The 27,503-nt window shown below is 45.5% G+C and overlaps 1 protein-coding gene across 2 annotated transcripts in view; it reads right to left on the bottom strand.

Annotated features, from left to right (window-relative positions):
• The window catches only part of LOC143300772 (pre-mRNA-splicing factor ATP-dependent RNA helicase PRP16-like), a 148,826-nt gene that overhangs the window by 42,928 nt on the left and 78,395 nt on the right, over positions 1-27,503 (bottom strand). For both annotated transcript variants that reach the window (XM_076614701.1, XM_076614700.1), the window contains 7 exons: positions 26,919-27,065; positions 19,627-19,837; positions 13,452-13,514; positions 10,676-10,831; positions 8,490-8,590; positions 5,154-5,200; positions 1,867-2,029 (listed from right to left, as the gene is read on the bottom strand). In XM_076614701.1, the coding sequence (XP_076470816.1) occupies positions 1,867-2,029; positions 5,154-5,200; positions 8,490-8,590; positions 10,676-10,831; positions 13,452-13,514; positions 19,627-19,837; positions 26,919-27,065 (888 nt within the window). The remainder of the gene's footprint in view (positions 1-1,866; positions 2,030-5,153; positions 5,201-8,489; positions 8,591-10,675; positions 10,832-13,451; positions 13,515-19,626; positions 19,838-26,918; positions 27,066-27,503) is intronic.

Here is a 27,503-nt window from a genome sequence, read left to right on the forward strand (position 1 = left end):
GGGAACATTGCCATCATCATCAGTTTCAATTTTGGTAGCTCAAGGAGGCGTCACTGCGTTCGGACAAATCCATATACGCTACACCACATCTGCCAAGCAGATGCCTGACCAGCAGCGTAACCCAACGCGCTTCGTCAGGCCTTGAGAAAAAAAAAGGACTACTACTACTAATAATAATAATATGTATAATGCGCAAAAACTTGATGAAGTCAACTATAAGCGTACAAAATAAAAATAAAATAAAATAAAATAAAATAAATAAATATATAAATAAATAAATAATAATAATTATAAAAAAAAATCAATCAATAATAATAATAATAATAAGATAAATAAAAAAAATAAAAAAGACAACGGCTATCGTCTATCCATATGCCCGGAAACCAACATGCCATGATTCTAACCGACTCAATGAACCTCATACAGAAAACTGAAAATGGAATGGGAAGCCCAGAGTGGCATAAGGCAATGTGCAACTTTCAGATAAAAAAACTTACATGGTCATTCTGCCCGGGACATGCAGGTGTTAAGGGAAATGAGCGAGCTGAGACTTGCTGGTAACGCAACAACAACGAGCGGCCTACATCCAGGAAAATCGGAAATCCTCAGAAAAGTCAAAGAATATCAAAAAGAACAGGTACAAGGCCATCACACCATCGATCGCCTCAAAGAAATAAAGGCGGAGAGAGGGAGTGGCCGTAAGTCTAGCATGAAAGGTAGAGCACGATGCTTTGCAAATCAAACAAATATCGGCATCATTTCCAAACCAACATTGCACAAATTTCTTCAAAACGGAACAGTCTCTGTGAGCTTTTCCAAATACAATAGACTGAGCAACACACTAGACGCCACGTTCTTGGCATCAGAGATCTTTTCCCATCCCTCTTGCGGCCAATCAGTGGCAGCCTCTGTGCGTGTGTATATGTGTGTGTTTGTGTGTATGTGTGGGTCTGTGTGTTTGTGTGCGTTTGTGCATGCGCGAGGGTGTAAGTGTACACAAGTGTCAGGAGAGTTCTGTGCACGTGCGTATGTGTGTGTGTGTGTGTGTGTGTTGTGTGTGTGTGTGTGGGGGGGCCTGGGGGGGGTGGAGGGGGAGGCGGGGGTGAAGGGTGCAGGGGGAGGGGAGGGTTGGAGGATGAGGTATGTGTGTGTATGCATGCCTACACTGTGGGAGCAACGGAACATTGGAATGTGCAGGTGTGCATATATATATCTTTGTATATATGTGTGGGGGGTTGGGGGTGGGGGATATGGGCGTATGTCTGTGCTTGTACAAGTAAGTGTGCCTCTGTGTGTGTGTGTGTGTGTGTGTGTGTGTGTGTGTGTTTGTGTGTGTGTGTGTGTGTGTGCCGTGGAAGCTGCGATACATAGCCTAGAAATGAGTGTGTGGAGGGGGGTAGAGGGGGTGCAGGGTAATGTATGTGTGTGTGTGTGTGTGTGTCTGTTTGTTGGGGCTCATGTACGTTTATGTGTATTTCACTGTGCTTTCATATCTGTGAAACTGCATGTTTGATGCATATCTGTTATGCATATGTGTGTGTATGTTGGAATGTGTGTCTGCATTTTTTACATTTATTTGCTTATTTATCATCATCATCGTCATCATACCACAGCTGGTACATCGAGTTCATGATGTCCTGGGAACATTGTCATCATCATCACCATCATCATCGTTATCATACCAGAGCTAGAACATTGAGTTTATGGTGTCCTGTCATCGTCATCATCATCATCGTACCGCAACTGGTACATTGAGTTCATGATGTTGTCATGTGAACATCATCATCATCATCATCATCACCACCACCCCCATCATCACCACCCCCATCATCATCACCACCCCAATCATCATCATCACCAACAGACCTGGGGCGGGGGGTCCATGAAGTGGAAGGACAGCAGGTCCACCACCCCAAGGGACTTGAGAAGCAGCACAACGTTGGCCAGGTTGGTCCTCTGGATCTCCGGCACTGTGGTGGTCAGCAGCTCGTTCTTGTACTGACGGTGGGTGTACAGGCGGTACGCTTGGCTGGACACAGGGAGAGACACACCATTACATTGTGTATGTCTCCTCACAGGGAAACACACCGTTATATTGTGTACAATATATTGTGTACAATGCCTCCACACAGGGAGAGACACACCGTTATATTGTGTACAATGCCTCCACACAGGGAGAGACACACCGTTATATTGTGTACAATGCCTCCACACAGGGAGACACACCATTATATTGTGTACAATGCCTCCACACAGGGAGAGACACACCGTTATATTGTGTACAATGCCTCCACACAGGGAGAGACACACCGTTATATTGTGTACAATGCCTCCTCACAGGGAGACACACCATTATATTGTGTACAATGTCTCCTCACAGGGAGACACACCGTTATATTGTGTACAATGTCTCTACACAAGGAGAGACACCGTTATATTGTGTATAATGTCTCCTCACAGGAAGACACATCATTATATTGTGTACAATGTCTCTACACAGGGAGAGACACCATTATATTGTGTGTAATGTCTCCTCACAGGGAGACACACCGTTATATTGTGTGCAATGTCTCCTCACAGGGATACACTGTTATATCATGTGTAATGTCTCCTCACAGGGAGAGACACCGTTATATTGTGTGTAATGTCTCCTCACAGGGAGATACACCCTTATATTGTGTGTAATGTCTCCTCACAGGGATACACTGTTATATCATGTGTAATGTCTCCTCACAGGGAGAGACACCATTATATCGTGTGTAATGTCTCCTCACAGGGAGATACACCCTTATATTGTGTGTAATGTCTCCTCACAGGGATACACTGTTATATCATGTGTAATGTCTCCTCACAAGGAGAGACACCGTTATGTCGTGTGTAATGTGTCCTCACAGGGAGATACACCCTTATATTGTGTGTAATGTCTCCTCACAGGGATACACTGTTATATCATGTGTAATGTCTCCTCAAAGGGAGAGACACCGTTATATCGTGTGTAATGTCTCCTCACAGGGGCACACTGTTAAATCATGTGTAATGTCTCCTCACAGGGAGAGACACCGTTATATTGTGTGTAATGTCTCCTCACAGGGAGATACACTGTTATATCGTGTGTAATGTCTCCTCACAGGGATACACTGTTTTATCATGTGTAATGTCTCCTCACAGAGAGAGACACCGTTATATTGTGTGCAATGTCTCCTCACAGGGAGAGACACCGTTATATCGTGTGTAATGTCTCCTCACAGGGATACACTGTTATATCATGTGTAATGTCTCCTCACAGGGAGATACACTGTTATATTGTGTGTAATGTCTCCTCACAGGGATACACTTATATCATGTGTAATGTCTCCTCACAGGGATACACCGTTATATTGTGTGTAATGTCTCCTCACAGGGATACACGGTTATATTGTGTGTAATGTCTCCTCATAGGGATACACCGTTATATCGTGTGTAATGTCTCCTCACAGGGATACACTTATGTCATGTGTAAAGTCTCCTCACAGGGATACACTTATATCATGTGCAATGTCTCCTCACAAGGATACAATTATATCATGTGTAATGTCTCCTCACGGGGATACACCGTTATATCGTGTGTAATGTCTCCTCACAGGGATACACTTACATCATGTGTAATATCTCCTCACAGGGATACACTGTTATATCATGTGTAATGTCTCCTCACAGGGATACACCGTTATATCGTATGTAATATCTCCTCAAAGGGAGATACACCGTTATATTGTGTGTAATGTCTCCTCACAGGGATACACTTATATCATGTGCAATGTCTCCTCACAGGGATACACTTATATCATGTGTAACATCTCCTCACAGGAATACACTTACATCATGTGTAATGTCTCCTCACAGGGATACACTTATATTATGTGTAATGTCTCCTCACAGGGATACACTTATATCATGTGTAATGTCTCCTCACAGGGATACACCATTATATTGTGTGTAATGTCTCCTCACAGGGATACACGGTTATAGTGTGTGTAATGTCTCCTCACAGGGATACACCGTTATATCGTGTGTAATGTCTCCTCACAGGGATACACTTATGTCATGTGTAAAGTCTCCTCACAGGGATACACTTATATCATGTGCAATGTCTCCTCATAAGGATACAATTATATCATGTGTAATGTCTCCTCACAGGGATACACCGTTATATCGTGTGTAATGTCTCCTCACAGGGATACACTTACATCATATGTAATATCTCCTCACAGGGATACACTGTTGTATCATGTGTAATGTCTCCTCACAGGGATACACTTATATCATGTGCAATGTCTCCTCAAAGGAATACACTTATATCATGTGTAACATCTCCTCACAGGAATACACTTACATCATGTGTAATGTCTCCTCACAGGGATACACTTATATTGTGTGTAATGTCTCCTTACAGGGATACACTTATATTGTGTGTAATGTCTCCTTACAGGGATACACTTATATTGTGTGTAATGTCTCCTCACAGGAAGAGAGATGATAAGACAGAAGGAAGGAATTGTGTACAATGTCTTCTCACACGTACTGCTGATTGTAGACATCTATTTAAAGCATCAATTTTTCCTTTTTTTTCTTCATTAAAAAATTAACAAACATGGAAGAATGAATTAATTATAAATATTCTTAAGTTCCAGAAAACTCAAATGCACAGACACACAGAAACACATATATTGTGACACACACAGTGACACACACACAGTCACACACACACACACACACACATATTATGACACACAGTGACACACACACTGCTACACACACAGTGACACACACACACACACACAGAGTGAAACACACAGTGACACACACACAGTTATACACACAGTGACACACACACACACAGTGACACATCACAGTGACACACACACACCCAGTGACACATCACAGTGACACACACACACCCAGTGACACATCACAGTGACACACACACACACAGTGACACATCACAGTGACACACACATACCCAGTGACACATCACAGTGACACACACACACCCAGTGACACATCACAGTGACACACACACACCCAGTGACACATCACAGTGACACACACACACCCAGTGACACATCACAGTGACACACACACACCCAGTGACACATCACACTGACCAGACTCACCCAGGACCTGTCCTTCCTGCACGACCAGATCTCTGATTGGCGTTGGCCTGAAATCAGTTGCGCAGCAAAATCTTTTTCAGAAAATCATAATATACAACACAAACAATCCAACAGATTTAACAGAGATTTCATGACTTAACACAAGGAAGTCATTTTTCTGTTTTTGCATGTTTTTATTCCAAAAATGAAGGTAACCACATTCCATCTTCTGGGATGATATTTGAACATGACACCAGTGTGCATTTGTTTTACTTTTTGTGTCATCCATCCTACCAACAAACAATGGCATGTCCTCTCCAAATGGTGGAATGGAATCATGCTTGCAAGGTATTTCATGAATGTGTGCAGGCATGGAACCTCAGCTACAAGGCTCTTTCAAGGACAATGAGGGAGACTGTAATCTGCACAGATGTGAGCTCTGAAGAGAAAACCTCTCCCAATTTGTCTATCTGGAGACACATGTTAGCTCTGGAGAAAACCTCTTCCAATGTGGCTATCTTGAATGGCGATATCAACCCCTGGACCTAGGAACTTGGGTGTGACACCTTACCCACAAGTCAACCAGGCCCTCTTCCTCCCCCCATTTCCTTTCTTTATCGTTGAGTACTGCCCCATCATGTGCACAGTTTCACTGCCCCATCATGTGCACTGTTTCAATGCCCCATCATGTGCACAGTTTCAATGCCCCAACAAGATTCAAGATGGCGCCGACCAATGGCGACATGGGGATAGCTGTCCTGTTTATTTTGTGTTTGATTCTGTTTATGTGTGTTATGGAAACAGCTGCGATCTTACAATATGATTGTGACACGCTGCTGCGTGTTAGGGAACAGGTAGGTGGTCCAGTGTTTTGAGATCTCACTTAAACTCACTCTATCATGATTTACAACCGTCAACTTATTAAATGAATGTAACACCATGGTCAAGTTTGCCAACGATACTACTCTAGAAGGGCTGATTACGAACAGTGATGAGTCAAAATATAGGGAAGAAGTACTGAACTTGTCAGCTGGTGTGATCAAAACAACTTAGAACCCAACGTATCAAAAACCAAAGAATTAATTCTAGATTTCAGGAAGACCAGATCTGACCCCTTACTACTTGTCACTGAAGACAAGCAAGTAGAGATCATCAGCGACTTTAAATTTCTCGGACTGATCATTTCCAACGATTTGAAATGGGAGAAAAATACGGAAAAAATTGTTAAGAAAGCACAACAGCACCTGTACTTTCTACAGCACCTCAAAAAGTTCGGAATTAAAAAAGAAATCATGGTTAATTTCTACCGAGCAGTCACTGAAAGTGTGCTAACCTTCGCTATTACTATTTGGTACGGAAACATTTCCAAGGCAGAAGTTGCAGCCCTTAACAGAATCGTAAAAACTGCCACCAAGATTACCGGGGCTGATCTACCTTCTCTGGAAGACAAATATTATAACTGACTACTCAAAAATGCAAAATCAGTCAGCCAGGACGAATCACATCCAGCTTTTGGGATTTTCAAGATGCTCCCCTCTGGTCGACGGTACAGAAGTATAAGGACGAAAACCAATTGCTTCGCCAATAGCTTTTTCCCCAAAGCAGTCAATGCCCTGTCTCTCGAACAAATCCAGTGTGATAAATGGAATTGTGCAACCAACAACCATCTACAAAAAAGATCTAGTCATCATCCCCATCCACATGTAATATACAGCTTTTGTTCAAACGTGTGTGTGTGTGCGTGCATGTGTGTGTGTGTGTGTGCATGCATGTGTGTGTGTGTGTGTGCAGTGCATGCATGTGTGAGTATGCAAAAGTTTTTATATTGATATGCACTTCTATGTATCCTAATTTCTACTGTATCTGTGTTTGTGTGTATGATTTTCGATTTATGTTCGTATCTTGTCATGTACTATCCAGCCAAATATTCCTTGTGATCCCGGTACACTAGGTAATAAAGAAATATTCTATTCTATTTTATTCTATTCTATGTGCACTGTTTCACTGCCCCATCATGTGCACCCTTTCACTGTCCCATCATGTGCACCCTTTCACTGCCCCATCATGTGCACCCTTTCACTGCCCCATCATGTGCACCCTTTCACTGTCCCATCATGTGCACCCTTTCACTGCCCCATCATGTGCACCCTTTCACTGCCCCATCATGTGCACCCTTTCACTGCCCCATCATGTGCACCCTTTCACTGCCCCATCATGTGCACCCTTTCACTGTCCCATCATGTGCACCCTTTCACTGCCCCATCATGTGCACCCTTTCACTGCCCCATCATGTGCACTGTTTCACTGTCCCATCATGTGCACTGTTTCACTGCCCCATCATGTGCACCCTTTCACTGCCCCATCATGTGCACTGTTTCACTGTCCCATCATGTGCACCCTTTCACTGCCCCATCATGTGCACTGTTTCACTGTCCCATCATGTGCACCCTTTCACTGCCCCATCATGTGCACCCTTTCACTGTCCCATCATGTGCACCCTTTCACTGCCCCATCATGTGCACTGTTTCACTGTCCCATCATGTGCACTGTTTCACTGCCCCATCATGTGCACCCTTTCACTGCCCCATCATGTGCACCCTTTCACTGTCCCATCATGTGCACTGTTTCACTGTCCCATCATGTGCACTGTTTCACTGTCCCATCATGTGCACTGTTTCACTGCCCCATCATGTGCACTGTTTCACTGCCCCATCATGTGCACCCTTTCACTGTCCCATCATGTGCACCCTTTCACTGTCCCATCATGTGCACTGTTTCACTGTCCCATCATGTGCACCCTTTCAATGCCCCATCATGTGCACCTTTTCAGTGGCACCATTCCCACACCACTCATCCCCATCCCACATACATAACCACACCCCACTTCATCCGCTGAGGTCTCAGTGGCTGACAGTCCATGGGGCACTATCCATGTTAGGTCGCCAGGAGGCCACACACCAGGCCTACTAACTGATTTTGTTTCTTTATGTCTATCACACATAGTTTTTGCAATGAAATGACTAGTAGCAGACAGCTGAAGAACTGTAACCCAAACTGAAAACCGGTAAGTCAGTAAGAACTAAACAGCCAACAAGAAGTGATGATTCATTTTACTCACAGTGTGGCTGAGAACTCCTCCACCCAATGTCCCACCACTCCACTGTCCCTGTTTTCTTGTTCTTTTTCCTTTATACACACCCTTCCTCATATCCCACCCCTCACTCACTCTCCAACCCCACTGTAAGAAAGTGTGTGTGTGTGTGTTGCAATAAATGAAAGAATACATGACTACACCACCCTGCAGTGATGGACACTGAAGTGATGAGGAGGAGAAGCGGTGACCCTGTGCAGTCTCACCTGACTGATGGGGAAGATCTGCAGAGCATCCATACCGATCTTGGGGTTGAACACCTTCAACTTGCAGTACCCAGCGTCCACCACAAACTTGATTCCATCCACTGAAACACAAACATCGTTATCTCAAGCAACTTGATTCTGTCCACTGAAAAACAAACAGTGAAACATCATTATCTCAAGCAACTTGATTCTGTCCACTGAAAAACAAACAGTGAAACATCATTACCTCAAGCAACTTGATTCTGTCCACTGAAAAACAAACAGTGAAACATCACTACTTCATGCAACCTGATTCTGTCCACTGAAAAACAAACATCATTATCTCAAGCAACTTGATTCTGTCCATTGAAAAGCAAACAGTGAAACATCATTACCTCAAGCAACTTGATTCTGTCCACTGAAAAACAAACAGTGAAACATCACTACTCATGCAACCTGATTCTGTCCACTGAAAAACAAACATCATTACTTCAAGCAACTTGATTCTGTCCACTGAAACACAAACATCATTATCTCAAGCAACTTGATTCTGTCCACTGAAAAACAAACAGTGAAACATCACTACTTCATGCAACCTGATTCTGTCCACTGAAAAACAAACATCATTACTTCAAGCAACTTGATTCTGTCCACTGAAACACAAACATCATTATCTCAAGCAACTTGATTCTGTCCATTGAAAAGCAAACATCATTATCTCAAGCAACTTGATTCTGTCCACTGAAAAACAAACGGTGAAACATCATTACCTCAAGCAACGTGATTCTGTCCACTGAAAAACAAACAGTGAAACATCATTACCTCAAGCAACTTGATTCTGTCCACTGAAAAACAAACAGTGAAACATCATTACCTCAAGCAACTTGATTCTGTCCACTGAAAAACAAACAGTGAAACATCATTACCTCAAGCAACTTGATTCTGTCCACTGAAAAACAAACAGTGAAACATCATTACCTCAAGCAACTTGATTCTGTCCACTGAAAAACAAACAGTGAAACATCATTACCTCAAGCAACTTGATTCTGCCCACTGAAAAACAAACATCATTCCTCATGCAACCTGATTCTGTCCACTGAACAACAAACATCATTACCTCATGCAACCTGATTCTGTCCACTGAACAACACTATCTCATGCAACTTGATTCTGTCCACTGAACAACAAACATCATTACCTCATGCAACCTGATTCTGTCCACTGAACAACAAGCATCATTACCTCATGCAACTTGATTCTGTCCACTGAGAAACAAACATCATTATCTCATGCAACTTGATTCCATCCACTGATTTTTTTTTAAAAAGCAAAAAAAAAGCATCTCAAACACAACTCACAGCACCCACTTTAATGACATATTCTTTCCAGCACAACCCCCTCCCCCCAACCTCAAACAGAGAAACCTGTCCTGAAAAAAGAAAACAACACCCACTTTAATGACACACACTTATCAACAACCCCCACCCCCCAAACAGAAACACCCCACCTATCCAGAAGTGTCTACAACACCCACTTTAAAGACACATACTTTTCAGCACACAAACACAGCTACACATGCAGACACAGCATACACATATATACACATACAACACACACATACAAACACTCACCACAATTCCCCAACCTCTGCAAGTTAAGTTCCACCATTGCTGGTGGCCAGAACTCACATGCACACACACACACACCAACACACGCACACATGCTCACACACACGCACGCATGTACGCACACAAACACAACACACACATTCTCTCCCACCCGCCTCTCATCCCTCTCAACAAAAGACTGACCAGTGAGAAAGGTTTCAGGGATGTTGGTGCAAACATGCAAACACACATTCTCTCTTTCACAATGACACACACACACACACACACCCACACACACACACCAAAGCCCCCCACCCCACACACACACCCACCAAAGCCCCCCAACCCCACCCCACACACAAACACACACACACCTAACTGACCAGTGAGAGAGGTTTCAGCATGTTGATGGCCACCACACACACACACACACACACACACACACACACATAAAGTGACTGACCAGTGAGAGAGATTTCAGCCACGTTGGTGGCCAGAACACACCCACACACACCCACACACACACGTGACTGACCAGTGAGAGAGGTTTTAGCGATGTTGGTGGCCACAACACACACACACACACACAAACTGAATGACCTGTGAGAGAAGTTTCAGCGATGTTGGTGGCCACCACACACTTGCGGATGCCGTCTGGCGCCTTCTGGAAGATCTTGGCCTGCAGGTCGCTGGGCAGCTGGGAGTAGATGGGCAGGATGGCCAGGGGGGGCGCCTCCTCCAGCTCCGCAAGCCGCTCTGAGGATACACCACTCATCGCCATTGACATCATCATCACTGCTGTTGACATCGTTGTCACTGCTGTCATCATTGTCATCATCATCACTATCATTGTCATCACTGCTGTCTTCATCATCATCACCATCATCACTGTTGTCATCATCATCATCACTGATGTCTTCATTGTCATCACCATCATCCCTATCGTCATCGTCATCACTGCTGTCTTCATTATCGTCACTATCACCAAATTCTTCATCATCATCATCACCATCACTGCTGTCATCATCGTCATCACCATGTTTCATCGTCTTCACCATCACCACTGTCTTCATCATAATCACCACTGTCTTCATCATAATCACCACTGTCTTCACTGTCATTGCTGCTGTCTTCATCGTCATCACTGATGTCTTCATCATCATCACCATCATTACTATCACTGCTGTCTTCATTATCATCTCTGATGTCTTCATCGTCATCACCAGTCACAACCGTCACATCACCATCACCACTGTCTTCATCATCATCACCATTCACTGCTATTATCAGCATCATCACTGCTGTCTTCATCATCATCACCTCTGTCGTCAGCATCATCACCATCACTGTCTTCATCATCATCATTGCTGTCTTCATCATCATCACCTCTGTTGTCATTGTCATCATCATCACCATCATCACTGCTGTCTTCATCGTCATCACCTCCGTCGTTTTAATCATCCCCATCACTGTCTTCATCATCGTCACTGCTGTCTTCATTGTCATCACTTCTGTCATCATTATCATCACCATCACTGTCTTCAACATCATCACTGCTGTCTTCATCGTCATCACCATCACTGTCTTCATCGTCATCACCTCTGTCGTCATCGTCATCACCATCACGGTCTTCAACATCATCACAGCTGTCTTCATCATCATCACTGCTGTCTTCAACGTCACTTCTGTCTTCATCGTTATCACTGCTGTCTTCAACGTCTTCGCTGCTGTCTTCATCATCACTGCTGTCTTCAACGTCATCACTGCTGTCATCATCACTGCTGTCTTCATCGTCATCACTGCTGTCTTCATCGTCATCACTTTAACGTTATCACTGCTGTCTTCATTGTCATCACTGCTGTCTTCAACGTCACCACCATCACTGTCTTCAAGGTCATCACCTCTGTCATCATCGTCATCACCATCACTGTCTTCAACGTCATCACTACTGTCTTCATCATCATCACCATCACTGTCTTCAACATCATCACCTCTGTCATCATCATCATCACCATCACTGTCTTCAACGTCACCACTGCTGTCTTCATCGTCATCACCATCACTGTCTTCAACGTCATCACCTCTGTCATCATCGTCATCACCATCACTTTCTTCAATGTCATCACTGCTGTCTTCATCATCATCACCTCTTTCGTCATCGTCATCACCATCACTGTCTTCAACGTCATCACCTCTGTCTCACCATCACTTTCTTCAATGTCATCACTGCTGTCTTCATCATCATCACCTCTGTCGTCATCGTCATCACCATCACTGTCTTCAAAGTCATCACCTCTGTCGTCATCGTCATCACCATCACTGTCTTCAACGTCATCATTGTTGTCTTCATCGTCATCATGACAGCTGTCATCATCGTTATCACTGCTGTCATCGTCATCACCACTGTCGTCATCATCATCACTGCTGTCTTCATCATCATCACCAGTCCAACAATACACACAGCAACAGATATCCACAGCCTTTCACAACTCATGCTAATTCCCTCTCAAAATAAACCACAGAAAGTACTATACAAGACTTTTTGATACGAAAAAAGTAGCACAAAACAAAACAAAAACACAAATGTTGTCAAAACTGAAATGTAAATGTGTTCTTTTTCATCCTTGCCACTGTACAACATTGAATGAGGGTTGTGCAGACATGAGAGCAGAGATGGCACCAAAATGAACCCTCTCTGTCGCTCCATTAGCTATCTCTCACCGCAAGACAAACACAAACATTCATCACAGTATTATCATTATTTCAACAAAAGTAAAGCATGTTGTACACAGTATTCACTTCATGTCACCAGTCCCTGTCAGTTTCCTGTCAATTTCTGCAGATAGCTGACCCCACCCTTCACTCTCTACACACACAGTGTACATCCCACAATGCATAGGGACTGACCTGACAGTGACCCCACCCTTCACTCTCTACACACACAGTGTACATCCCACAATGCACAGGGACTGACCTGACAGTGACCCCACCCTTCACTCTCTACACACATAACGTACATCCCACAATGCACAGGGACTGACCTGACAGTGACCCCACCCTTCACTCTCTACACACACAGTGTACATCCCACAATGCACAGGGACTGACCTGACAGTGACCCCACCCTTCACTCTCTACACACATAACGTACATCCCACAATGCACAGGGACTGACCTGACAGTGACCCCACCCTTCACTCTCTACACACATAACGTACATCCCACAATGCACAGGGACTGACCTGACAGTGACCCCACCCTTCACTCTCTACACACATAACGTACATCCCACAATGCACAGGGACTGACCTGACAGTGACCCCACCCTTCACTCTCTACACACATAACGTACATCCCACAATGCGCAGGGACTGACCTGACAGCAAGGCACAGGTCACTTCGATGTCCTCCTGACCCGGCATGAACACCAGCAAGTCACCTGTCACACAGCACTCACGTCACACTGCTGTACTGTGCCCCTCATCATGTTGACCATGTAGCTATCATGGTGATGGTCATACTGATCATGTAGCAATGATGATGATGATGGTGGTGGTCATCACACTGATCATGTAGCAATGATGATGATCATCATCACACTGATCATGTAGTAATGGTGATTATGATCACACTGACCATGTAGTAATGATGATGATGATGATGATGATGATGATGATGATGATGATCACACTGATCAAGTAGCAATAATGGTGGTAATCACACTGATCATGTAGCAATGATAATGATGGTAAACACACCAAAAATTACATCAATAATGATGATGCTGATGATACTGAAAATTAAATCATTAACATGATGGTGATGATGCTGATAATAATATCATTGGGATGGTGATGATCAAAATGATAACATCAATATGATGATGATGGCTATAATAATAATATCAATATGAAGGCGATAATCATAATAATAATAATATCAATATGATGGTGATGATCATAATAATAATATCAATATGATGAGATGAGATCAATCATCGACAGATATGATATTCTGGGATAACCTGGAGACCTTGTTCTGAATCCACTTAACAACACTGCCAACAAGTATGTAGTCTTAAATACTTATAAAGCACTGGAAACACACCAGTGTCATTGTTTCCCATCTCCCAATAACACTGGTTAAAGTATAATGTGCTGTGACCCAAAGAAAACATTTCCCTTTCTTCATGCAGGGCAAGGGCTACGCCTGACAGGCAGCATAGTCCTAGCTCTCATTTCTTTCGTCAGTTGTGTTGGAATGTGATTGTGCGTTGACGTAAAAGTTGTGTATGTATTTTATGATGGAGTGGAGTATACACTGGTGCTTGTTTTGTGCGATTCTGCCACCGGAACTTCAAGTTATTTGGACATGTTTTCTGTGTAACCTGGCAAGTATTCTTGCTTGTCAGAGCACGCCATTTCTTCACCATCCCCTTTCGCACGCGCAGCCCGCTCCGCGTGTTCCTGAAGCTGACCTCTACCACAGGCCCTTGCTTAATGCTCATTCTCCCCGTGTGTCTTACACACGGGACCAACTCCTGTCCGTGCCTCCTGCAGCACTTGACCCTTCTGTCATCGACGCCATCAGAGGTGTGGGTATAGGTTGCCACCTCCCCCGTGTTCGCACTCATCGTGCAGGACGTCGCAAGCAGAGGAAGATAGCTGTTGTGTGTGGTACTGGACGTGTAACTTCCACTGACCATCCTGTTAAATGCATCAACTTTAGTAACCATATTCGTGTACCTCTGTCCTGCTTTCCCTCCCACCGCTCAACTCAAATTTCTCTAGGTCTGTTCAATGCCCAGTCAGTTGGTCCTCGCCTCAAACGCTCAGCGATCAACGAACATCTGCTCTCAATCAGCCTCGACATCCTGTGTATCACAGAAACTTGGCTTCGCAGTACTGGGGATGAAGCTAAGTGTCGAGATCTCGCTCCCCCTGGCTACACTACCACCTCCTTCCCTCGTGTTACAACAACTTGCGGGGGAGGAATCGCCTTCGTTGTGTCAGACAGGCTGCTCCCACACACAACGTACACATCTGCCTTTCCCTTCAACCATGCCTCATTCGAACTGGCCCAGCTTTCACTGTCGCTGCCACATTCCCACCTCAATGTGTTCTGCCTCTACCGTCCGCCACCAAACAAGAAAAATAAACTTTCTGATACGATGTTCATAGAACAGTTTCCGGACTTCTTAGAATACGCTAATAGTTTACCAGGCTCCCTACTTATTGTTGGGGACTTTAATTTTCATTTTGATTCACCCACACAGTTTTATACCTCTAAAGTACTTGAAATTGTCAGTTTGTTTGATCTTAACCAGTCTGTAACCGAGCCTACACACAATCGTGGTCACATCGTCGATTGGGTGTTGCACAGAAATGAGGACTGCCTCCTGAAGTCTACCACCGTCGATCACACCCTGTCCTCCGACCATCACAGTGTGACGTGTCATCTGAACCTCACCAAACCTCCCACGCCCCGTGTGTATAGGGAGGTGCGCACACTGACCTCAATCGACTTAGACTTATTTAAAGCTGACCTGCTGACTAATATCCCTTTTGAGCCGACTGCTGACCAGCTATCCACTGTCCTACGCGCTGCACTCGACAGGCACGCCCCGTCGACTCGGCGCCTGATCTCCAATCGTCCCCCGTCGCCTTGGTACAACACCGTGGGACCAGAGCTGTTGGAGGCCAAGCGGGAGAGTAGGAGAGCTGAGAGGCACTGGCATGCCACTAGTTTGACCATCAGTAGGGACATTTTTCAGACAGCCAGGAATAATGTAACAAACATTGTTGACAGGGCAAAGTCAAAGTTCTACTCTTCTAAAATACTTGCATGCACCACAGCCAAACAGCTTTTCAACGCTACGAACAATCTACTAGGTAAAATGAAAAACACTCCTCTCCCTACAACATTTTCGGTGCAGGAACTCCCTCAAAAGTTTTCTGACTTCTTCACCGGCAAAATATCAGGCATTCGTGAGAAGCTTGACTCTGTTGTGTCTCCTTCTTCACCCGTTCAAGAACGCGTGTACAGTGGTCCTGTTTTACATTGTTTCCAACCGGTTACTGAAGATTTTGTGAAGAAAGTGTGTCTGAGCGCTTGTCCGAAATCCTGTGAGCTTGACCCTGTCCCGTCTTCTTTGTTGGTTGAATGTATTGATGTTCTACTGCCACATATTACTCATGTCATCAATTCTTCCTTACTGTCTGGTTGTTTCCCTGAAAGCTTCAAATCTGCTGTTGTACGTCCACTCATCAAGAAACCATCTTTGGATCATAATTGTTTGAAAAATTATCGACCTGTCTCTAATCTGTCATTTTTATCAAAACTGCTAGAAAAGATCATATTGTCTCAGCTCTTAGCTCATCTGGAGCAGAATGGTTTACTTAATTCCCACCAGTCAGCTTATAGACGTGGTCATAGTTGCGAAACAGCCCTTCTTAGAATAGTGAATGATTTGCTTTCGGGATTTGATGAGGATAAGATATCTTTTCTCGCTCTCTTAGATTTGTCAGCAGCTTTTGACACTATCGACCACTCTATCCTCTTGAACAGACTTAAAACTTCCTTTGGTATTCGTGACACTGCACTAGCATGGATCACGTCTTACCTGTCAGATCGTACACAGAAAGTGTGTGTAAATGGTACATACTCTAGAGTATCTGCCTTGAAATGTGGTGTCCCACAAGGGTCCGTCCTAGGTCCTGTTCTTTTCGTACTGTATGCGGCTCCTGTGTCGGATGTCATCAGTCATCATGCGATGTCGCATGAGAGCTTTGCTGATGACACACAACTTTATCAGTCGGCTTCCATAGCTGAATTTGATGCACTGGTGACTCAAACACAGGAGTGCATTGCTGGCCTAAAGGACTGGATGACTCTCAACAAGCTGCAATTAAATGATGATAAGACTGAATTTATGATAACCTGTCCAAAGAAGTTTCGTCAACATCCTTCCTTTCCTGACTCTGTTCTGATCAATAGCACACCTGTTTCACTTTCTCCCTCTGTTCGCAGTCTTGGTGTAATCCTGGACCAGTCTCTTTCCTTCCAACAGCACATTTCGAATATCTGTAAAGTTGCCTATTTGGAACTGCGTAGAATCAGCTCTATCCGCCACTATCTCTCAACCGATGCAACCAAGACACTTGTATGCTCTCTGGTTCTCTCAAGATTGGATTACTGCAACTCTCTTTTGGCCGGCCTTCCCAAATACCTGTTAGACAGACTCCAAAGAATTCAGAATAACGCTGCCAGACTCATTTGCAGAGCTTCTAAATTTGACCATGTTTCTCCTCTCCTTCAGTCTCTCCACTGGTTGCCTGTTTCTGATCGAATAGACTATAAGCTATCCACTCTGACCTTTTCTGCAGTCAACGGATCTGGCCCCAAATATCTTTCTGAACTCATCCATATCTATACCCCGTCTCGCCAGCTCCGTTCTTCCTCTGATACTCGACTTCTCAGGATACCTCACGTCAGAAGTAAGACCTATGGACACAGATCGTTTTCTTTTCAATCGCCAAAGACGTGGAACAAGCTCCCTGATAACCTCCGTCATTCTGATTCCCTCGCATCTTTTAAATCTCGTCTCAAAACTCACCTTTTCCCTCAGCAATAAGTTCAATTGTGGCAGGTCCACAACTACATGCATGTATATGAATGTGTATTGTGTGTGCGTGTGTCTATGTAAGTTTGTGCCTGCCTATGTGTGCATATGTGTTAGGGTAGCTGTTAGATACACATGTATGTTAAAATGTATGTATGCAGTGTGTGTGTGTGTGTGTGTGTGTGTGCGTGCGTGCGCGCGCGCGCGCGCGTGTGTGTGTGTGTGTGTGGTCACATTTTGGTGTGTGTATGTAACATAGATATAATGTTTTATGTTATCAAAAGCGTTTTTGTAAAGCACCTAGAGCAGATTTCTGGATAGTGTGCTATATAAGTATCCATTATTATTATGTTAGTTATGGTCTAATTACCTGTGGCAAGAGGTCATGCCAAGTTACTCTGGTTTTGCAAGGCCTAGGCTTTCAGAAGATTTATGTGTATGAATGATTATTTGTTTTGGTGCTATTTTCTGAAGTGCCTAGATTAGTGGGCCAGCTCAAAATGTCAAAAGGTAAAAGGTCTGATAGACTAGGGGCAGTGAATCCATGTAACAATAATAATAATAATGGTATTTATATAGCGCTGAATCTTGTGCAGAGACAAATCAAAGCGCTTTTGCACCAGTCATTCACACGCATGCAAAACTGTAGAAACTAAAGACAAGGAAGAGGCAGGCAAGGGAGGCTATTTTGGAATATCTAGATATCTAGTGTCAAGGGCTTGGTGCAGAAAGCAGGGCTCAATCCTCTACTTCCAATGTTATTTTTTCAAACCTTCCCCAACCTACACAGCCACACATGCCCTCAAATCATATCCACAGATGATGGCACAAGGCACTGTCAGCTTTGGTGACTAATTACTGTTTTTCAACCATGGCATGACGTATGTTGTTTTTCTCTAAAGTGACTAAATCACTGTGCTATACAAACATTGCATGATGTATGTTGTTTTTGTCTAAAGTTACAAAATTACTGCACTATACCACCACGGCATTAAATATGTTGTTTTTATCTAAAGTGAGTAAATTACTTGCTATACAACCATGGCATGATGTATGTTGTTTTTCTCTAAAGTGACTAAATTACTGTGCTATACAACCATAGCATGATATATGTTGTTTTTCTCTAAAGTGACTAAATTACTGTGCTAAATAACCAGGGCATGACGTATGTTATTTTTCTCTGAAGTGACTAAATTACTGTGCTATACAACCATGACATGATACATATTGTTTTTCTCTAAAGTGTCTAATTACAGCACCATCTCCAAACAAAGGGCAGAGACCAAGCCAGTTTGGAAGAGTTGGGTCAAAAGAAAGTGTCTAATTAGTATGCTATCTCCAAACAAAGGGCAGAGACCAAACCCCATTCAGAGAGAGCTGGGTGAAAAGACAGGACAGAGAACTGACTGTCCAAGCCCTACAGATGTATGTACAGGGACTGTTTGGAAAGAGTTGGGTCAAAAGACAAAAGAACTGACCATCCAAGTCCAGAAGGTGTATCTACAGGGAATGTTTGGGAAGAGTTAGGTGAAAAGACAGGGGAGAGAGAACTGACCATCCAAGCACTACAGGTGGATCTACAGGGACTATTTCGAAAGAGATGGGCCAAAAGACAGGAGAGAGCATTTACTGTCCAAGCCCTGAAGGTGGATCTGCAGGGGCTGTTTGGAAAGAGATGGGTCAAAAGACAGGAGACAGCACTTACCGTCCAAGCCCTGAAAGTGGATCTGCAGGGACTGTTTGGAAAGAGATGGGTCAAAAGACAGGAGACAGCACTCACCATCCAAGCCCTGAAAGTGGATCTGCAGGGGCTGTTTGGAAAGAGATGGGTCAAAAGACAGGAGACAGCACTTACCGTCCAAGCCCTGAAAGTGGATCTGCAGGGACTGTTTGGAAAGAGATGGGTCAAAAGACAGGAGACAGCACTTACCGTCCAAGCCCTGAAGGTGGATCTGCAGGGACTGTTTGACGGCAGCCTCCACATAATCCTCCACTGGGTTCTTGGCGTACAGCACATCCACAGGGAACGTGCGCCCAGGGATGATGTAGATGGGAACATTCCCAAAGAACATGGCAAACTTGCTGGCATCCATGGTGGCTGAGGTCACAATCAGCTTCAGGTCGTGCCGCCTTGATACCACCTGTTTTTGAATGGGGCGGGGGGGTTAGTCAGGTGATTGGTGTGTGTGTGTGTGTGTGTGTGTGTGTGTGTGTGTGTGTGTGTGTGTATGTGTGTGTGTGTGTGTGTGTGTGTGTGAGAGTGAGTGAGTGAATGTGTGTGTGTGTGTGTGAGTGAGTGAATGTGTGTGTGTAAGTGTGTGTGTGTGTTTGAGTAATTGAGTAAATGTGAGTGAGTGAGTGTGTGTGTGTGTGTGTGTGTGTGTGTGTGTGTGTGTGTGTGTGTGTGTGTGTGTGTGTGTTTATGTTAGAGAGTGAATGTATGTGTGTGTGCATGCATGTGTGCATATGCATGCATTCTTGTGTGTGAGTGTGAATGCATGTGTGTTGTAGTTGTTGGGGTGGGTTCTATCTTTGATGAAATGAAATGAAATGAAATTATGGTGCTTAGAGCCTCGCCGACCACTAAGGCCATCTCAAGGCTATCGCCGCGTTAATAACTACTACAAGGATAAAAAACCAAACAATTGAAACAAGTCACCACTTCAAACTTTCCACTCCAAAGTTTAAAAAAAACTTCCATAGTTTAAAACCTTCAAATCTGGTTAAAAATGTTCACTTCTTTTAAGAAGTCCATCAGCGCCCACGGAAGGACATCACGAAACAAAGTCTTCAAAGAAACCGCCGTGTAATGTCTGTGTCTAACGTCATGCAGATCCCAACAGTCAAGGAGCACGTGTTTCACGGTGAGAGGCTCATCACAAGGAATACATCGAGGGGCCTCTTCCCCCTTCAACAAGTAAGAATGAGTAAAAAAAGTGTGCCCCGCACGCAGTCTGCACAGCACAGACTCCTCCTTTCTGTTCTTCACCCCCAAAGGGAGGGTCTCTTTTAGGTCTGGACGGATCTGGAAGAGATTGTTGTCCATCTGGGTGTTCCACTCCTCTTGCCAAAGATCCTTAACATAAGTGTTCACCTTCCGCTTCATGTCTGTGTATGGTGCAAAGGATCTGGATAATTCTTTCTTCACAGCGTTCCTGGCCAGCAGGTCTGCCCTTTCGTTACCACGAATGCCAACATGTCCGGGAACCCAGGCCAACACAACCTTGTATCCTTTCTTCGTTGCAAGAGTAAAAGCTTCATAAAATTCCAGCAGTTTGGGATGAGTGATATTCCTGCAGGCGGTCACCTCCAGGGCTGACAAGGAGTTGGAAAAGATCATGAATCTCTTTTGTTTCGAAGAGAGAACCATTTTTACCGCCAGAACCAGTGTGGTCAGTTCCGCAGTGTACACGGAGCTGTCAGACAGGATGTGTTCCGTTGAGGGCCGGTCAGGAAAGGCGGAACAGAACGCAGATGCAGCGACTCCGTCCTCTGACTTGGAACCATCAGTGAAGATTCTTTGAAAAGTGGGAAATTTGTGGAGTTCCGAAAAGTAAGTTCTGTAGGCCAGAGAACTGGTGGAGTCTTTACGGTACGAGGCCAGATCGAATCGGACCTCAGGTGTTGTAAAGGTCCACGGAGGGCTGTCAGGGAACTTCGAGAAATCTGAGATGCCACCGACATCCAGATCGGCATTTTCTATGTGCGGCTGAATGCCTGAGTCCAAGAGGAGGGATGCAGTTTGGGTTGTCTTTAAATTTCTTGTCGAAAGGGTTGTTGAATACAGCGTCGTAAGCAGGGTTTGTAGGTTCAGAAAACAATTTCAAATAATAATTTAGGGTCAGCTTCAGTCTGCGGTTGGAGAGAGGCGGTTCCCCTGCCTCTGCATACAGGCTGTGCACAGGGGTGGTGCGGAACGCACCTAAGCTGAGACGGAGCCCTTGGTGGTGTATAGGGTCCAGCAGTTTCAGGTAAGACGATCTGGCTGAGCCGTATACTACACTTCTGTAATCCAGTTTGGACCGGACCAGGGCTCTGTAGAGGTGCAAGAGAGTTCTCTTATCAGCACCCCAGCCCGTGTGTGCTACAACTCGCATGATGTTCAGGGCTTTTTGGCAAGATATTTTCAGCTGTTTGATATGGCTGAGGAAGTTCAGCTTCTGATCAAAGACGACCCCTAAAAATTTGGCTTCCTTGACCGCCGGGATGATGGATTTTCCCAGATGGATTTCAGGGTCTGGATAGAACTGGTGAAAGTTATGAAAATGAATACATTCAGTTTTGGAGGACGAAAAGGTGAAACCATTCTCCTCTGCCCAACACTGGATTTTGTCGACGCAGAGCTGAAGCCGTCGCTGGATGCTGGCATATGTGCTGCCAGTTGCATACAAGGCGAAATCGTCCACGAACAGCGAGCTGTCCGATCCCTTCTGAACGGATTGAATGATGTCATTAATTTTGATGCTGAAGAGAGCCGGTGACAGAATGCTCCCTTGCGGAACAGCCAGCTCCTGCTCGTGAATGTCGGACAGGGTGGTGCCGACCCTCACCTGGAATTGTCTGTCTAGCAAAAAATTGTGGATGAACTGGGGCAGGTGTCCTCGGAAGCTGAGCTTGTGCAGGTCCAAGAGGATTCCAAATTTCCAGGTGGTATCGTAAGCTTTCTCTAAGTCAAAAAATATGGCCACCACATGCTGTTTATTTACAAAGGCATTTCTTACAGTGGTTTCCAGACGAACCAGATGGTCAACGGTAGAATGATGCTTGCGGAAACCGCTCTGTTATTTCGCCAGAAGGCCGTCGGTCTCTAGTTTCCACATCAGTCTACCGTTGACCATCTTCTCCATCAGTTTGCAGATGCAGCTGGTCAGTGCTATTGGGTGGTAGTTGGAGTGGTTCGAGGGGTCTTTTCCCAGTTTTGGCACCGGGATTATGAGGGCTTTCCGCCAGGAGGGTGGGAAAAAGCCTGTGATCCAGATGTGGTTGTAAACTTTGAGCAGGGTGTCCAGACAGGTTTCGGGAAGATGTATTAAGAGTTTATAATGGACCTCGTCCATTCCTGGACAGGAATCCGTGCAGGTCTGAAGGGCAGATTTTAGTTCATTCATAGTGAAAGGAAGGTTGTAGCTCTCTGTGTTGTTGGAAGAGAAGTTACAGGGTGTTTTTTCTGTCAGGTTTTTGGTTTTGAGAAACCGAGCAGATTTGTTGGCAGACCTAGAGTTCTGTTCAATTGTGGAGGCAAGCAAATTGGCAACTGCTTTCTTCTCTGTGACCAGAGCATCTGAAAGTTTAAGGTGATGAAAAGTTGGGCAGACGTTTTTGCCCTTAATTTTTTTTAAAACCCTCCACACTTTCTTCTTGGGTGTGTTGGAGGTTAAGGAAGAGCAAAAATCTCTCCATGATTTTCTCTGGCTCTTTTTAAAAACATACCTGGTTTTCGCCCTCAGCTGTTGATGGGTTCGAACGCTATCGGTCTCCGGTCTCCGAAAGACGCATCATTGCGCTCTCTTCCGAGACTTACGGTGCCTCCCGACATTCCGCGTTGAACGAGGGCGTTCTTGGCATCTGAGACTTGGAGGTAGACGATGGGACTGCTGCTTTGGTGCAATCTAAAACAATCTGAGTCAGAGTGTCAGCAGGGTCCTTGCTTTTAAAGACTGTTTCTTCCTGCAGCTCCGCTCTTAACTTCGTGGTAAAAATTCCCCAGTCAGCTTTGTCATAGTTCAGGCGGTCCGGCAGAGTCACCTTCCCCATCTGTGGGGCAGAGGACAACAAGAAAGTGGTCACTCCCATGCAGATCGTCATGCACTTTCCACTCGTAGTCCAGGACCAACGATGGATCGCAGACCGACAGATCTAAACACGAGAGCTTTCCAGAGGACAGATGAAGGTAAGTGGGTGACTTGTCGTTAAGACAGCACAAGTCCATATCGGAAAGAAGGTTTTCCAAGAGAAGACCTCGGGCTGATGTCATCTCACTTCCCCAGAGCGGGGAGTGTCCATTGAAGTCGCCCAACAGTAGAAACGGTCGTGGGAGCTGGTCGACCAGGTTCATGAGGTCCTGCCTCAGAACACGGACAGAAGGAGGAAGGTACAGAGAGCAGACAGTGATGGTTTTCTCAAGTGTGACTCTGACTGCCACCGCCTGTAAACGGGTGCTCAAAGGAACTGTACTGTATAAAAGGGACTTACGTATAAAAAGAGCAACACCTCCTGTCAATCCCTCTTGCTTCGGTTGAGCGTGTTTAAAAATGGAGTTAAAACCAGAGAGAGATAAAACCTTGCCATCTCTTTGCAGAGTCGCCTGCAGCGCCAGCACTGAAGGTTTCAAGGCACGACAAAGCAGCTGAAGTTCCTGGAAATTGGCGTAGAACCCACGGATGTTCCAGTGGATCACTGCCATTAAAAAGTTAAAAAAATAAAGCAGCAGCCTAATCCATTGCTAACCCCTGCTCCTCTGCTCAGTGGCTCAAGGTCGGCCAAGATCGCATATCTATTTTTTTTAACTTAACTTCTCCGATTCTGACCAAGCCAGAATATCTACCACCTCAGCTCTTCCCGATCCCGCCGAGGCCACAACCCTCCCCTCCTTGAGTTTTGGAGGTACGGGGGGTTTCTGGCCACTCCCGCCAGCCCGAGGGCCAGGCAGACGAGAGGCGGGACGAGGGGGGCCGGGGGGGGCTGGGGGGGGACGGGAGGCGGACACCGTGCCTCCGCCCGAGGCTTTCCGCTCCCGCCCAGCAGCCCCTGAGGACCGCCGTACTGGATGGAAAGGGGTGGACACGGCACCTCCACCCAAGGCCAACGGTTCTAACAAGGTAGGCACGTCATCCATCTGCGTCCCTGTGGACGTCGTCTGGATCGCAACGTCCACCATCCTGGGTCTGACGACAGAGGCATAAGACGCCTTAGGCAATGCGGCCTCCACTTGTTTTCGTGCCTCAAAGAAAGAAATTTTCTTCTCTGTCTTCACCTTCTGGATTTCTTTTTCTTTTCTCTAGGTGGGGCAGTCTTTTGATGAGGACGGGTGGCCGCCTCCGCAGTTCGCACAACAGGCTTGACTGACGCATTCACCCTGGTGCGCCGCCTTTGAACAGGTGCCACACGCCTCTTCCTCCTTGCAGCGGTCCCGCACATGTCCGAATTTCTGGCACTTGAAACATCTTAGAGGGGACGGCATGTACAGGCTTACGTTCACCAGCAGGTATCCGACTCGAATGTCCTTGGGGACATTCGGGCAGCAGAAGGTGAGGAAAAATGTGTCGGTCGGGACTCTGTCCGACCCCTTCCTTACTGTCACCCTGTAAACGTCGGTCACTCCCTGAGAGGACAGCTCGCTCTTGATCTCTGCTTCAGACACTCCTCTCAACTCCGGGCATCTGATGACCCCTTTTGAACAGTTCAGTCCTTTGTGAGGGGAAACCCTCACTGCCCTATCCACAAAAGTGGTCGCCTTGAGCAGAAGCTGTGTCTGCCTTTTTGACTCTGTCTCCACCAGAAATGCTCCGCTCCTCAGCCTCTTGATAGATGTCAGTGAGCCTGCCAGACACTGGAAGCCCTTCTGGATAGCGAAGGGGCTGAGAGCCGACAAGGGCTTGTCGTCATCAGCGCCCTCCACCACAAGCCACAATGGCCAAAATCCAGAGGTCTCACCGACCTCCGAATCAGAGTTCGAGTTGTCAGTTCCTGGTCTCCTTCTTTTGCCAAGTTTAGGGGGGTGTATCTGTTTGGAAGCCATGGTTTTAATAATTGTACATTCATCCCTCCCTTACCCACCCACCATGGGGTCCAACTTAGGGGCCAGGGTCAAGGGAACACCAGCTTGACCCCTTCCAGGTTTCGGGAGGGATATACGACTAACAGCTTAGCTCCAACACGTACCCCCCCGATCATGCCCAGCTCCCGGGGACAGAGAACCGAGCACTACGGGGGTTATCCTCACTAGCCTCCAAACTGCCAGTCTTGACCCAGCCCCACGAAGGGGTAGCCGATTGACACACACGGGCCAATGTGTGCCGCCTGTCTTAGGAGAGGTCTGAGCCAAAGGGATGTGTTGAGAGCAGCGTGCTCTCTCAATCCCCAGGATCTCATTCCTCTCCATCACAGGTCGCGCCGCACGGCAAACACGGCGGGCCTGAAGAAGGCCACAGAGAAAAAAGAATGTGGAAAAGAAGGCTTGATGGGGAGCTGAGGACAGAAAAGAGGCGGTAAAAAGAACAGAGAATAGCGAAAGGGACAGTGGGTCATATTTAGTTTGGGCCTCACTCACGACCTGTTCGGCATGGGAAGCCCTATCAGGGGCATCAGTACAAAAACCACCACTTATTCAGCCTGAACAGCTACAATGGCTATATAGGCTGTCAATTAAGACCTGGGACTAGAGCAGCAAACCCCCAGAAGCACTGATGCCCCTGCCGACATAGCTCACTCGATCACTGGCCACTAAGCCTCCCGACCACGACAAGGTAGTGACCCCCCCGGGAGGGGGTCAAGAGAACACCAGCTTGACCCCCTCCAGGTTTCGGGAGGTCTATCTTCGATACAGCGTTTTCCACAAGAGGGTAAGGAAGAACAAGAGGGGGGAGGAAAAGGGAATAACACCTCACACAAGGCTGTTTTACAGGGGTTCTCTATTCTGATCTCTTCAGATGCAAGTGAGAGTGCCTGACAGTGCGCAACAATGCGTGTCAATGCGCGAACCTCTCATCAGTGTGACAACAGGCAAAGATTGAAACACTAGGACCCGTCCAGTCCAGCCGATTCTCACGCTCTGGCTTACAGTTGCTGTGACGGGATCAGCTGAGCTATCCAGAACTGTACTCACTGACACTGAGGAACGATGATCACAATAAAATCCGATTCATACGAAACACGCAATTGCTTCCCCTAGCATCACAAGGAACAACACACACTCGCAATCTCAACCACACATTCATTCAAAGTGCCACAAAAAAATAAATGCTATTACATGTGTAAAAATATGTGTGTGAATATGTATCCCAGTGCAATTATGTGCATATGCATGTTTAGAAGTGTGCATACATGCACAAATATACCCATCAGTCTGCAAAAACGTAAGAACAGTCACGTGAAAACCTTTTGCACTTTCATGTATACGTACAAAAGCCCCTCCATGGATGTACAAGTACACACCCACATATATGTAGATGAAAACAATCCACAGAACGACAGCATTCAATAAACTAAAGCAGGTCCACTCACATTTCTGAGCAGGCCAAAGAGGACGTCCGTGTTGAGTGAGCGCTCGTGAGCCTCGTCCATGATGACACAGCTGTAGTTGTCCAGGTCAGACTCACGCAGAGACTCCCTCAGCAGAATACCATCCGTCATGTACTTGATCATCGTTTTCTACCACACAGCACATTATCCTAGTTAACTTTACTGTAAACAATGTTATCAAAATCATTATCAAAACCAGTTGATTCAAACTCCATTTTCGAGGGTATGCATGCTGGGTATGTTCATTTTTCAATCACCCAAAGAACACCAATACAGATTACAGAATCTTTAACCTGTATATCTGATCTCTTGTCATGTGTATAAATACAGAAGGGATTAAGGCACAAGAATGTCTGCACATACGTTGATTTGAAAATTCATAATGAAAAAAACCAACCACCTTTATCCATAATCTCTCTGTCAAATATATGTGTGTGTGTGTGTGTGTGTGTGTGTGTGTGTGAGTGTGACCTTTATCAATAATCTCTTTGTCATGTGTGTGTGTCACGTTTTTGTCATGTGTGTGTGATACACACACACACATGGCAAAGAGATTATGGATAAAGG

Source organism: Babylonia areolata, chromosome 26 (assembly GCF_041734735.1).
Source record: "Babylonia areolata isolate BAREFJ2019XMU chromosome 26, ASM4173473v1, whole genome shotgun sequence".
In the NCBI taxonomy this organism is placed as follows: Eukaryota; Metazoa; Mollusca; class Gastropoda; order Neogastropoda; family Buccinidae; genus Babylonia; species Babylonia areolata.